The following is a 12,102-nucleotide window of genomic DNA, read 5'->3' as shown; positions in this document are numbered from 1 at the left end:
CACATGCCACACCACTGTGCTGCTCCCAGAGCATTTCACTACAAAGGAAACCCAAGCTGCTGTAGTTGGCTTTATTCAGACAGCTGTTCTCGCTACAGCCATGGAAACAGGACTTGTGGAAAACCTTAGAAAAACCAAACAAGAAACCTTTGTTTTAGTAAAGCTGGAGCCTCCCCTCGTTCCCCGTGGCCCTGCACCCTCGGTGGCAGCCAGAGCAGGGCAGCGGTGCCGGGGCGGTGGCGTTGTCCCCTGGCCAGGCTTCTGAATGGTCGGATTGCTGGGATGCAGATTGTGCTTGTAATGCAACTTCTGATGGTTCGCTTCACAGCTGAGGCGAGCCACCATTTCAAACCCCATAACGGGAGCCTTGGAGACGGCACATTACAGAATTAGCAAAAGGTAAGAGAGCTCTATGCCAGAGGTTTTGGGCCTGTCATGAGTGTGTACGTCCTGCTCATTCTGAGGAAACAAGAGGTGGGCTGAAGAGACAGCTTGCAGTCCACCTTGTGATTCCCTGCAGATCTGTAACAGGCTGCTGCTGCTGAGTTTCTCAGTCTTTTCCTTCAGCTGGAAGTTCTGGGGGCGTGTTTTGATTTGTGCTTTCCTTTTTGGTCGCCTTCTCGAGTCTGTTTTTTCAAGCAAGTCTCTGCAATCTGTGAGAAATACAAGATGCCCCAAAACCTTCAGCAAAATCTGGTTTTTGTTTTTGATCTATACATTCCTTTCCTCTTGCTCCTTCTCACAACCAAGAATTGTCCTCCCTTTCTTTGGAAAATGAAGCAGACCTCAGAGTGCCTTAATGGGTGTAAGAAATGCTTCAGGTCCTTGCTGTGCACACAGACACACATCTCCTTGTCCAGGATAATCCCACGCTCCCAGCTGAGCTCCTTTACCTCCTGCCTGACACAAACCTGGCAGAACACAGGCTCGCTTCCACCGGGCTCCTGGTTCTTTTCAGCTTGTCCATTAAGTACTACAAGAGCTGAATTTAGCCAGTGCTTTCCAAAATCGGCTGGATCTGAAAGAAACCACCTGCCCCTGCTTGCCCTCCCTTGGTTTTAGCCATGGTAATTAAAGATTGGCTGCACAGGTCATCAGCACTGAGCCAAAATTCTGGGAGGAGTTAAAGCTTCTGGGTGAGGAGGAATTGTCTGGGAAACTCAGCATCAGAAATTACTTGTAGAAAGTCTTGATTTTAAACAACAACAACAAAAAAAAAAGGAAAAAAAATAAAGGGAGGAAAAAAGTGAAAGGACAATCTAACCAAATTATTCCAACCAATTTGTTGAGATTTGGACATGGCAGCTGCAGCTTGTGTTGCCCTTCCAACCATTGCTAATATGCGAGCATCGCATCCGGACCAATCGGAACCCTTTCAAACACCTGGGGCTTGGCCAAAAAGCAGCCTGCAAGGTGGGTAAGCCTTGTCCTTTCTCTTTTTGTAGCTGAGCCGTGCTACTGTTCATGACCCTGAGACTGGGAAACTGACCACAGCACATTACAGAGTCTCTAAGAGGTAAGGGGAAGGGATTCCTTGTCTGAGGAAGTGTGTCCTGGGGCTGCTTCAGCGCAAGGATTCTGTGTAACTTTCCTTATTCTTCAGCCTTTCTTTCCAAGAGAGTGGCCTAAGCAAGCTGAGCTGTCACCTAACAAAGCACGGGGTCCGCTGAAGTAGGGACCGGGTGGCAGTGGTGGCATTCCAAGGTGGAAGTGCCCCCTCTGGCTGAGCATGGCTCGTGTGCTGTGACTAACGTACTAAACGTGGGCTCTGCTGGCACTGGGGCAATGGGGCACCTCCCTGGCTCACCTCTGCTCCAGTGCCCACCCTTGCTCAGAGCTGGGAGCTGCTGTCATTCCTGGCAGCACTGCCCATTAAAGCTAGGGGATGATTTTTAGGCATTTCCATGGTGGAATGGTGGAAGGCAGTTGCTGCTTGAATAGAAACCCAGTGCTTTTTCAGCTGCTTTGCCAAACCCCTGAACTTGGAATGGCCTGGAGCTGAAGGGCTTTTATTTAGCTGTGAATTTCTTCAGAAAGGTCACTGGAGCCAAGGTCCTTCAGGCCACTCTAGTGGCAAGTTGAAAGCATTTTTTTAATGCCTCACACCTTTGCAGCACGTGGGTCTGTGTGCTCATGGGCACACAGGTAGTGGGAATCCTCTGGAGATTGCCTGGGAAGTTCTGACATGTTTGCTTCTTAAAACTGCCCCCACAGAGGGACTTTAGAACATTCATCTTCCTGTTGGACGTGTGTTTTATTTAATTTTTATTTCTTGTTTTTAATGTTCAAGTCTGTCCATGTCTTACCTGTCTTGGTTATTTGTCACTGCATATTTGGAAGGTTTAATTGATTCACTTGTGGGGTTTGTCCTCTGTGCCAGACAGCTCTGGAGTATTTACTGAGGAAACTCCTTCATCCTTTTGAACATCCCCTCATGTCAAACTTGGTGTGCTAATGATGGGAATTGGAGAAGGTGACCAGATTACTGATGGAAATTGGGATGCATAATTGGTCCCTATTTAAATAGATGAGGCTTAGTGAAAGAACTTTTTATTTTGAGTTGTGATTTTTCATTAGTAGGAAGTGTTATTCCCTGAGGTAGTGCAGATGCCACAGTCAGAAAAAAATAGTACAAGGCACCACCCAACATTAAAGGCCCATTAAAAAAAAAAAAAAAAAAAAAAAACAGGATAGAGCCTGGGGAATGGGACCCTTAAATTCTTAATGAGGTTTGGTGATCAAAAATGTGGGGCTTCCTTCCAATGTACCCAAGGAACTCTCAGAATTAAATCAGATTTTACTGAGCTAAGTTTTTAAATTCACTATCTCGCTGGAAACTGGAATTAAAATTGTAGAGACACATCCAAGAAACTGGGGAAGGCCATTTTTTGAGGGTGGGAGTAGCCTGGAGATGTGCAACATCTTCTCCTGCTTCCCCTTGCCTTTGCCTTCCTCCGTGTGCAGATTGGCACGATGGGTATGGACTTCCCAAGAGAACCCGACACCTAAATCTGGAGTAGGAGGCAGAAGCCACCCCCACCAGCCTGATTTGGAGGGCCTGTGCTGTTCCTGCTGCTCTCCTGCACTGCCAGAAACATCTTTCCCTTGGAGCTGCTTGAGCCAGTTCAGATTCCAGATGAATCATTGCTCCTGAAAACCAAAAAATGCTCACTTCATTTTTTTAATACATGACTGCTTTCCCCCTCCAAACATTCCTTCCCAGCACATGCCTTCCTAAATTACAGCATTCCTGTCGCTGAGAGAGCTACTGTTCCCTTCCCTTGGTGGGACGTGGCAGCTCTGTGAAGGGAGGCACCTTGCCAGTGTGTGCAGCACCAGGATAAACCCACCCACTCACACACTGCTTTTACACATAAAAACTCCCTTTTCCCCCTTCTCTCTCCTCCCAGCAGGCAGCCAGAGCTTGCAGCATGTAATGTTAAAAGTTTCCACTTCAGAAATACCGGGCTGGGCTTTTACTCGCTCCCTGTTGTGTCTCTGCTGGTACTTTTCTGCGCACCAAGTGTGGCTTAGAAGGCTTTTAAACACAAATGCCAGCATTTTGTGGCCAGTGACTTACAGAAGTAGTGTTGGGATGTAATGCCTTCTCCTAGACTGACCAGCGCAGCTGAGGAGATGAGATTTGAGGGTGGGGGGGGATGTGCTCTTGTGTGTTCAGTAGCTCCAGAGAATTGTCTCTTTTTTCCTTAATATACTGCTTAGTATAAATTAGTTCTGTGTAGAAGCATCGTGCCATTAAAAAATCCGAGGTGCCTCATGCAGAATTATAAGAGGGAGGAATATGGGACATTTTGTGGCTGCCCCATCCCTGGCAGTGCCCAGGGCCGGGCTGGAGAAGGCTTGGAGCACCCTGGGATAGTGGAAGGTGTCCCTGCCCCTGGCAAGGGGGTGCAATGGGATGAGCTTTAAGGTCCTTCCAACCAAGCCATGTCCTGATTCCATGAGTCAATATGATTATTCCTGTTTGTAATGCATATAGGAGTTGTTAAAAGCCCCCCCAATGGGAGTTCAGCACGCTAATGGAAGCATTCAATTTTTTATAACAGTTCAGGGCTGGCTTTTTACAAAGCCAAGTGGGTCAGGAAAGCACTAAACTTGTGTGGTCAGGGAACTGGGGGGTTGTGTGGTGGTTATTAAGGAAATACCAACTCCTTCTGTAACTAAATCAGTGGTATCTTGAACTGCCCTGCCTGTGGCTTCCCAGGAATTGTCCCTTTTTTGTTAGGACCCATCACAGACTCAGAGGTGGCAGCTGGTCAAAAATAGGACAGAATGCAAAGAAGTATGTAAATATTAAAAGAAAGCAAACTGCTGAGCATGTTTAAGGCTGTTAATGCTGCATCTCCTGCACCACTGGTCAGGGGAGTCTTTCTCTTTTGTTTTGATAGACAAGGGCAGCAAAAAAAGCCAATTTGTGTGAAGAAATTGTTTTGAATGAGACAGAGACTTTTATCAGCAAGGGACCAAGCTGGGACAGCAGCAGAGGAGGGAATGGGGGACAGCTGGAATATTGTGGCCATGGCTGCAGCTTGCTTGACACCTCCAGGGTTAAATCCCCCCGTAACTCTGCAGCACTCCAGGCCTCCCTGTGGTTTTGCTCAGCACCCAGCAGACAGGCTGGCTCTTGGAATATGGTTTCAGTTCCCTGTTCCTCCACCTTTCATAGGCTTTCTTTGTATGTGGAGGCAGTGAATTTGATTTTTAAAATGCTCCTCTTCCTGAAAGGCTACAGTATTCTCCCTGGTGAAGCGTTCATTGCCACTTTAAATAACCAACAGAGCAAGAATGCTTGGGTTTCTCTTTCTTTGGGTTTCTTTGGATTTTTTCCCTTTATTAACAGACTGGACAGAGGCAGAGGGAGCCTACACTGAAGCTGTGGGTGTGTTGGGGCTCTTCTTGTGCCTTAAATGTGAGGCTAGGGCTGCTTGTGAGCATTACCTGGTCACCATGGCTGTGTAGCATGGCTGCTTTTGGGGATTTTTGTTTGGTGAATGCTTCATATCCATGTCTTAGCATTCTTCTGCCACCTGAAATCAAAGCAGGCTGTGTTGTAACACCTCTTTGTACTAACAAGTGTTCAGCAGTGGATGCGTCTGGGGATGTGTTTGTGCATGTCTGTCACAAGAAAACTGATTTCTTTTATCTCATAGTTCATTTGTCATTTAAAAGATGCCTGTAGAGATTCTGTAACCTGTGTCAGTGCCTCGTGTCATGTGTCATGCTACTGTTCCTCCCAGGCAAAGTATTTGGGGATTTATGTGGTTTGGTTTTTTTTTAATGCAATTCAAATGAAAAACCTAATTTAGTATAGATGTGAAGGTTGATTTGACTAAAAATACATGGATGCTGCTGATTATAGTTTCCAGCTGGGCTCTGGGCACAGGGATTTCTGTCCAGCAGGAAGCACTGCTGAGCCCAAAAGCTGAGTCAGCTGCTAGGAAAAAAAAGGTAGAAATGGCTATCTCCATTTTCCTGCCAAAAAAAAAGGAGGAAAACAAGCCCCAAGTGATCAGTGTTATCACATCAATATCAGTGCAGTGGGCTGCCAGGGTAAAATGAAGTTGCAGTGGCTGGCATGGGAGATGAGTAAAGCAGCAACAGAAACAGGCATCAGGTGAGCAGATGTGGAAAAGCTCTAATACACAGTAGGGGGCAAACATTCTGAAAGATGCCTTTGGAACTGAGGCTGACCTTCCACATTAAAAAAAAAAGGGGGGGGTTAGTTTGGGTTCCCCCCCATTAAAAATCATTGTGTGCCTGAAGCATATGCTAAATACCGGATTTATAAAAGGCTGTTCTGATTGCAACTGTCCAATTTAATGCATTATTTGATTGTTTTCAGAGTGGTTTTTAGTAGCACTGCAGGGGTAAATGATGAGGAAGGGGAGCTCCCAGAGAGCTGGCCTGGAAGTGTGTGACATTTGGGGGAGCAGAGTTCCAGCTGCAATTCACCTGCTCCTGTCCCAAACCTTGCTTCAAAATGCATCTCCCCAGGGGCTGGATGAGCTGTTGGAGTGGGATATGAGCAAAACCAGGTGTGTGCCTGGTTTAAAAAAACAGCTCAAAGCACTGGTGGTAACACTTCCTTCAGCCCAGTGTGGGAATTCAGGCCCTTGGTTACAGAGCTCCCTTAAACCCCTGCTGGACTGGTCTTTTTAGGAAATGCGTTCATTAAATTCAGGGCTTTGTAACACCTAGAAATACTTCTGGTCATGCCACCAAATCCTTGACAAGTCCTGAACAGCAACCTCCCATTCCAAGTGCCTGCAAGTGTTGCTGCTGTGCTGCCTGTTGCTGTCAGGTGTCACTAACTGTCCCCCTCGCAGCGCGTGGCTGTCGGGGTACGAGAGCCCGGTGGTGTCCCGCATCAACACCAGGATCCAGGACCTGACAGGGCTGGATGTCTCCACAGCAGAGGAGCTGCAGGTAAGTGGCACCATGGGCTTGGTGCTGGATTCACCATTTCAGCACCTCTTGTGCTTGCTCAGGTGAAGTGGCCACAAAAATCTCATTTATTTACAGAGGGGGAGAAAAAGTTTTATTTGCAGACCAGCTGTTCAGTGTGAACTGGCTTTTTGGGGCTGGAAGGAAACAGTGATAACTGAAACTCTGGATGTGCAATTCCTTTTTATTTAGACAAATAAACTGAGTTTCATGGCCACAGGGTCAAATCTTACTGCTGTCAGAGGCAGTTAAAAGTTTAACTCAGTGTCTGGTGTCCCTGGGATGTGGGAAACACTGGCTGTATGTGTAACCTGAGTAAACTGTAATTTAGAAGTGCTTTTGTTTGCTTGAGGCCTTTAAATGAGCAGCTGCCTCCCTGACTATGAGCAGAGCATGAGTACCGGGAAAGCAGGACACCCACAAAGTACTTCTGAAACCTGCTGTGCTCCTTGCCACTAAGTCAAGGTTCCTGGTGATAAAATGGCCAAGGATCTGGTGGAAAATTGATGTTATTTTTTTAGAACCAACTGGCAAGAGGGACAGGGAACCCTCTTTATTGACACAGTCAAATTCAGGTCAGAAAGTGGTATCACTTTGATGATGTAAAAGCACCATGACACTGTTTTGGAGAGAGGCTGAAAAGTTTTCTGTAGAAGAAAAATGCTTTTCTGCCCTGGGAAGCACCAGATTCCTTACCTGGAGCATCCTGCAGTGCCAGTCTTGGATGTGCTGCTGCTGACAGAGGCTTGACATTTCCTGGGGCTTGGTGTTTAAACTTCATCTCTGCAAAGGCTGTAGCTGACAGTCAAACTCTTGCCTGGGTAAAGACTGATTTACTAGATCCTGTGCTTCTCCTTCCACTGTAGGTAGCCAACTACGGCGTAGGAGGCCAGTATGAGCCTCATTTTGATTTTGGAAGGGTAAGTCCTGTTTTGTCTTCACTCTTTCTTCTTCACAAGCGCTGTGTTTCTCTTTTTCAGGTGGCAAATTATGGAGTGGGAGGACAGTATGAGCCCCACTTTGACTTTGCACGGGCAAGTAAAGAGCTGGAGGAGAGCTAGACCTGGTGAAGCCTGGGCCTCTGGGCTGGGGCACACTCTCTGTTCTTCAACGTGTATTAAATTTTGTAGCTCTTCCACTTTCCTAATCCATGTCCGTGGAGAAAGCCCTCTAAACCACCAGCTGAACCTGTGGAGGTTGCTACCTGTAAGCTGAGTGCCAGCAGACTCCTGACAACTGGGAAAAGTCTTATCTCACTGTCCTTAATTTTTTAATTGGATTTAAATTCTCCACCTGTTTTATTCCAGCTTAACTTGCAGACTGCTGAAATTCAGTTGGTTATTTACTGGGCATAATTCTGTGTGGTTTAACCCCTTCAGATTAACCTTAACCCTGCCAATCCCAGCCACCAACTCTGAATCAGGATCTCTGCTCTGGAAGCACCTGCTCCAAGGCATTGCAAGTGATTTACAGGTTTTGTTTGGAAACAGTGGGGTTGTTTCCAGGAGTAACAATTGCTGGAATTTCAATGCACACAAATTGTGGTCACAGGGGGTGGGTTTAAAAACAGAGGTGCGACAGAAGTTGGTATCAAAACTCCCCAAAATGGGTTTCATTCTTTTAAGTCGAGTGCTGGACACCTCTTAGTTGCCTGGTTGGTCACTGAGGCTTCCTCCCTGCTTCCCAGCTGGAATCCAGAGTGGATTGTGGCAGCCTGGGACTGAGAGCTGCCCTGGCTGCTGCCAAAGACAAGGGGAATGAGTGTAATTAAATAATTCAGTTTGCTGCGAGGAGGACTTATAGCCTCAGCCTCAGACAGCACAGTTGTTGTTACCATTAGAAATCTGGGCTTAATGCCCTCCCTCCCTGTCCTACAGAATTTCAAAGTGCCTGGTTTCTTTAAATTGATAGATTCACTCCTATTGCATTCCTCCCCTCCTTCCAAATCGAGGAGTTGGATTAATTCTTCTGCATGAGTCTGTTCTGTGCTGCTGGCTCAGCAGCTGTGTGTCACTGGCTGCTCTCAGCAACCAAAAAGAAATGCTGATGGAATCTGCCTGCTTTTGTTCACAGAAAGATGAGCCAGATGCTTTTAAAGAATTGGGAACAGGCAACAGGATTGCTACTTGGTTGTTTTATGTAAGTGATACATTTCTGCCATCTGTCACTGCATATTCTATACCACTGAATGATGTAATTCTGGTTTTCTTTCATTCTTTTTTACTGAAGGGACTTGCAAGTGAAGCAGCCACTAACTTTGGGTTAATATGTATGGGGGGTCTTCTTACCCAGACCTTGTGGCTCTTCCATGTGTCTTAAGGAGGATTTCCCCCCCAGATCTGAGCATTAGCTGAAATTATTTGCCTGCTTGTTTATTTTTGTATATGCATCAGTGTTTACAGCATGTTCACTGCCTTAACACTCGAGTGGGAGGGACAAGGCTGGGACTGCACAGGGAACAGAGGGGGTTTGGCCTTCTTAAGGGATTTATGTCAAAATTAAATTTCATTTTTACTAAAAAGTGAGATTTTATCAGCCTGAACTCACCTGTCCTTCCCCACCTGTTCAGATGAGTGATGTGTCAGCAGGGGGAGCCACGGTCTTCCCTGAAGTGGGAGCCAGCGTTTGGCCGAGAAAGGTGAGCAGGATTGATCCAGATAAATCCACTCCTCCCCACCTACCCAAACAGAGCTCAAAAATGAACCTTTAAAATAACTGTAAGCACCTCTGTGCTGTCATAACAGTGCTATGATTTTCCTGAAGTGCGGCAACTGGAGCTGTGCTGGTGATTCCAAGGGCCCTGGTATTCCATGTGTGGATGCAAATGCAAAACATTTAAATACTTCAAAACAAATATTGAAAATATTCAAATCTGTGAGTTGATTTAGTCTTGAGGCATCTATAGGAAATTCTCCTGTCAGTTTTTTCCTTCAAAAGCAAGGTTTGCCTTTACTGGCCTGCTGCTCAGCTTTAGTAAATAATCTTGGCTTTCTTAAACTAGTCAGGAGTTGAATGAAATTGGCTTAGGATTTAAAAAACAAATTAAGAGCCAAGTATATAGACATACAGTAAGCCAAAGGAGACTTATTCCTAAGGAAACACACGATACAACATGAAAAAGAGCCTTCAGTTTAAAAGGAGGCTCTGAAACACAAATGCACCTACCTTTGCTTCAGTGTGCGTTGTACAGAGCACAGGGCTGAGTGTTCCCTGCCATTCCCAGGGAACGGCACGGGGCTGAGAGTTCCCTGCCATTCCCAGGGAACGGCACAGGGCTGAGAGTTCCCTGCCATTCCCAGGTGTGTTCTGGTACAGTCTCTGGTGTGACTGTGTGTTGTACAGAGCACAGGGCTGAGTGCTCCCTGCCATTCCCAGGGAACAGCTGTGTTCTGGTACAGTCTCTGGTGTGACTGTGTGTTGTACAGAGCACAGGGCTGAGTGTTCTCTTTTCCAGGGAACAGCTGTGTTCTGGTACAGTCTCTGGTGTGACTGTGTGTTGTACAGAGCACAGGGCTGAGTGTTCCCTGCCATTCCCAGGGAACAGCTGTGTTCTGGAACAATCTCTGGTGTGACTGTGTGTTGTACAGAGCACAGGGCTGAGTGTTCTCTGCCATTCCCAGGGAACAGCTGTGTTCTGGTACAGTCTCTGGTGTGACTGTGTGTTGTACAGAGCACAGGGCTGAGTGTTCCCTGCCATTCCCAGCTGTGTTCTGGTACAGTCTCTGGTGTGACTGTGTGTTGTACAGAGCACAGGGCTGAGTGTTCCCTGCCATTCCCAGGGAACAGCTGTGTTCTGGTACAGTCTCTGGTGTGACTGTGTGTTGTACAGAGCACAGGGCTGAGTGTTCTCTGCCATTCCCAGGGAACAGCTGTGTTCTGGTACAGTCTCTGGGGTGACTGTGTGCTGTACAGAGCACAGGGCTGAGTGTTCTCTTTTCCAGGGAACAGCTGTGTTCTGGTACAGTCTCTGGGGTGACTGTGTGTTGTACAGAGCACAGGGCTGAGTGTTCCCTGCCATTCCCAGGGAACAGCTGTGTTCTGGTACAGTCTCTGGTGTGACTGTGTGTTGTACAGAGCACAGGGCTGAGTGTTCTCTTTTCCAGGGAACAGCTGTGTTCTGGTACAGTCTCTGGGGTGACTGTGTGCTGTACAGAGCACAGGGCTGAGTGTTCTCTTTTCCAGGGAACAGCTGTGTTCTGGTACAGTCTCTGGGGTGACTGTGTGTTGTACAGAGCACAGGGCTGAGTGTTCCCTGCCATTCCCAGGGAACAGCTGTGTTCTGGTACAGTCTCTGGTGTGACTGTGTGTTGTACAGAGCACAGGGCTGAGTGTTCTCTTTTCCAGGGAACAGCTGTGTTCTGGTACAGTCTCTGGGGTGACTGTGTGTTGTACAGAGCACAGGGCTGAGTGTTCCCTGCCATTCCCAGGGAACAGCTGTGTTCTGGTACAGTCTCTGGTGTGACTGTGTGTTGTACAGAGCACAGGGCTGAGTGTTCTCTTTTCCAGGGAACAGCTGTGTTCTGGTACAGTCTCTGGGGTGACTGTGTGTTGTACAGAGCACAGGGCTGAGTGTTCCCTGCCATTCCCAGGGAACAGCTGTGTTCTGGTACAGTCTCTGGTGTGACTGTGTGTTGTACAGAGCACAGGGCTGAGTGTTCTCTGCCATTCCCAGGGAACAGCTGTGTTCTGGTACAGTCTCTGGTGTGACTGTGTGTTGTACAGAGCACAGGGCTGAGTGCTCCCTGCCATTCCCAGGGAACAGCTGTGTTCTGGAACAATCTCTGGTGTGACTGTGTGTTGTACAGAGCACAGGGCTGAGTGTTCTCTTTTCCAGGGAACAGCTGTGTTCTGGTACAGTCTCTGGTGTGACTGTGTGTTGTACAGAGCACAGGGCTGAGTGTTCCCTGCCATTCCCAGCTGTGTTCTGGTACAGTCTCTGGTGTGACTGTGTGTTGTACAGAGCACAGGGCTGAGTGTTCTCTGCCATTCCCAGGGAACAGCTGTGTTCTGGTACAGTCTCTGGTGTGACTGTGTGTTGTACAGAGCACAGGGCTGAGTGTTCTCTTTTCCAGGGAACAGCTGTGTTCTGGTACAATCTCTTCCCGAGTGGAGAAGGCGATTACAGCACGCGACACGCAGCTTGCCCGGTGCTAGTGGGAAATAAATGGGGTGAGTACTTGCCCCTGACCTGAGTCTGGGCTCTGCTGGGGGAGTGGCTTGGCTTTATTTTTCCTTTGGACTTCAGAAATGACATTCTTTGTAAAGAAATATATTTAATTTACTTTGTCTCCCTCATATCTCTCTATATGTTAAATATTCTATATAGTAGCATATTTCATTATGTGTATAAAGGAAATTAATACTATATCCACTTTAAGACTTTTTGCAGCTGTGTCTGCTTTAAGAGTTTTTGTAGCTTTGCAGCCATACTGGAAGGATTTTTGGTTGGCTGGTTATTTTTATTAGACTAACCTCACAGATTTGTGTGTGGCAGTGGGGTTTGGAATGACAGAGTCTTTTAAAGCTCCTTCCAACCCAAACCATTCTGTGATTAAAACCCCTTAGAAAATGAACGTAATCCTGTGCTTAACCCGAAGCTGGCCTAGAGCACATTTAGCTTCAGCAGACGAGGAGCTG

At 47.1% G+C, this 12,102-nt stretch overlaps 1 protein-coding gene and 1 long non-coding RNA gene across 7 annotated transcripts in view; one reads left to right on the top strand and one right to left on the bottom strand.

Moving 5' to 3' along the window:
- The window catches only part of P4HA1 (prolyl 4-hydroxylase subunit alpha 1), a 30,701-nt gene that overhangs the window by 15,903 nt on the left and 2,696 nt on the right, over window positions 1-12,102 (top strand). For 3 of the 6 annotated variants that reach the window (XM_068196971.1, XM_068196966.1, XM_068196967.1), the window contains 6 exons: window positions 1,446-1,516; window positions 6,348-6,447; window positions 7,332-7,385; window positions 8,539-8,604; window positions 9,035-9,103; window positions 11,538-11,634. In XM_068196971.1, coding sequence (XP_068053072.1) covers window positions 1,446-1,516; window positions 6,348-6,447; window positions 7,332-7,385; window positions 8,539-8,604; window positions 9,035-9,103; window positions 11,538-11,634 — 457 coding nt within the window. Of the gene's footprint in view, window positions 1-328; window positions 400-1,445; window positions 1,517-6,347; window positions 6,448-7,331; window positions 7,386-7,445; window positions 7,500-8,538; window positions 8,605-9,034; window positions 9,104-11,537; window positions 11,635-12,102 lie in introns of all 6 variants that reach the window. The other 3 variants (XM_068196968.1, XM_068196970.1, XM_068196969.1) reach the window with 3 other exon arrangements.
- LOC137477775 (uncharacterized) lies at window positions 2,342-6,456 on the bottom strand. Its single transcript, XR_011001182.1, has 2 exons — window positions 4,960-6,456; window positions 2,342-3,150 (listed from the first exon to the last, which is right to left on the bottom strand). It is a non-coding gene; the product is annotated as an uncharacterized lncRNA (long non-coding RNA).

This window comes from Anomalospiza imberbis, chromosome 8 (assembly GCF_031753505.1).
Source record: "Anomalospiza imberbis isolate Cuckoo-Finch-1a 21T00152 chromosome 8, ASM3175350v1, whole genome shotgun sequence".
NCBI lineage: Eukaryota > Metazoa > Chordata > Aves > Passeriformes > Viduidae > Anomalospiza > Anomalospiza imberbis.
Note: the sequence above shows the minus strand (reverse complement) of the source record. Positions and strands in the feature narration are given on the sequence as shown.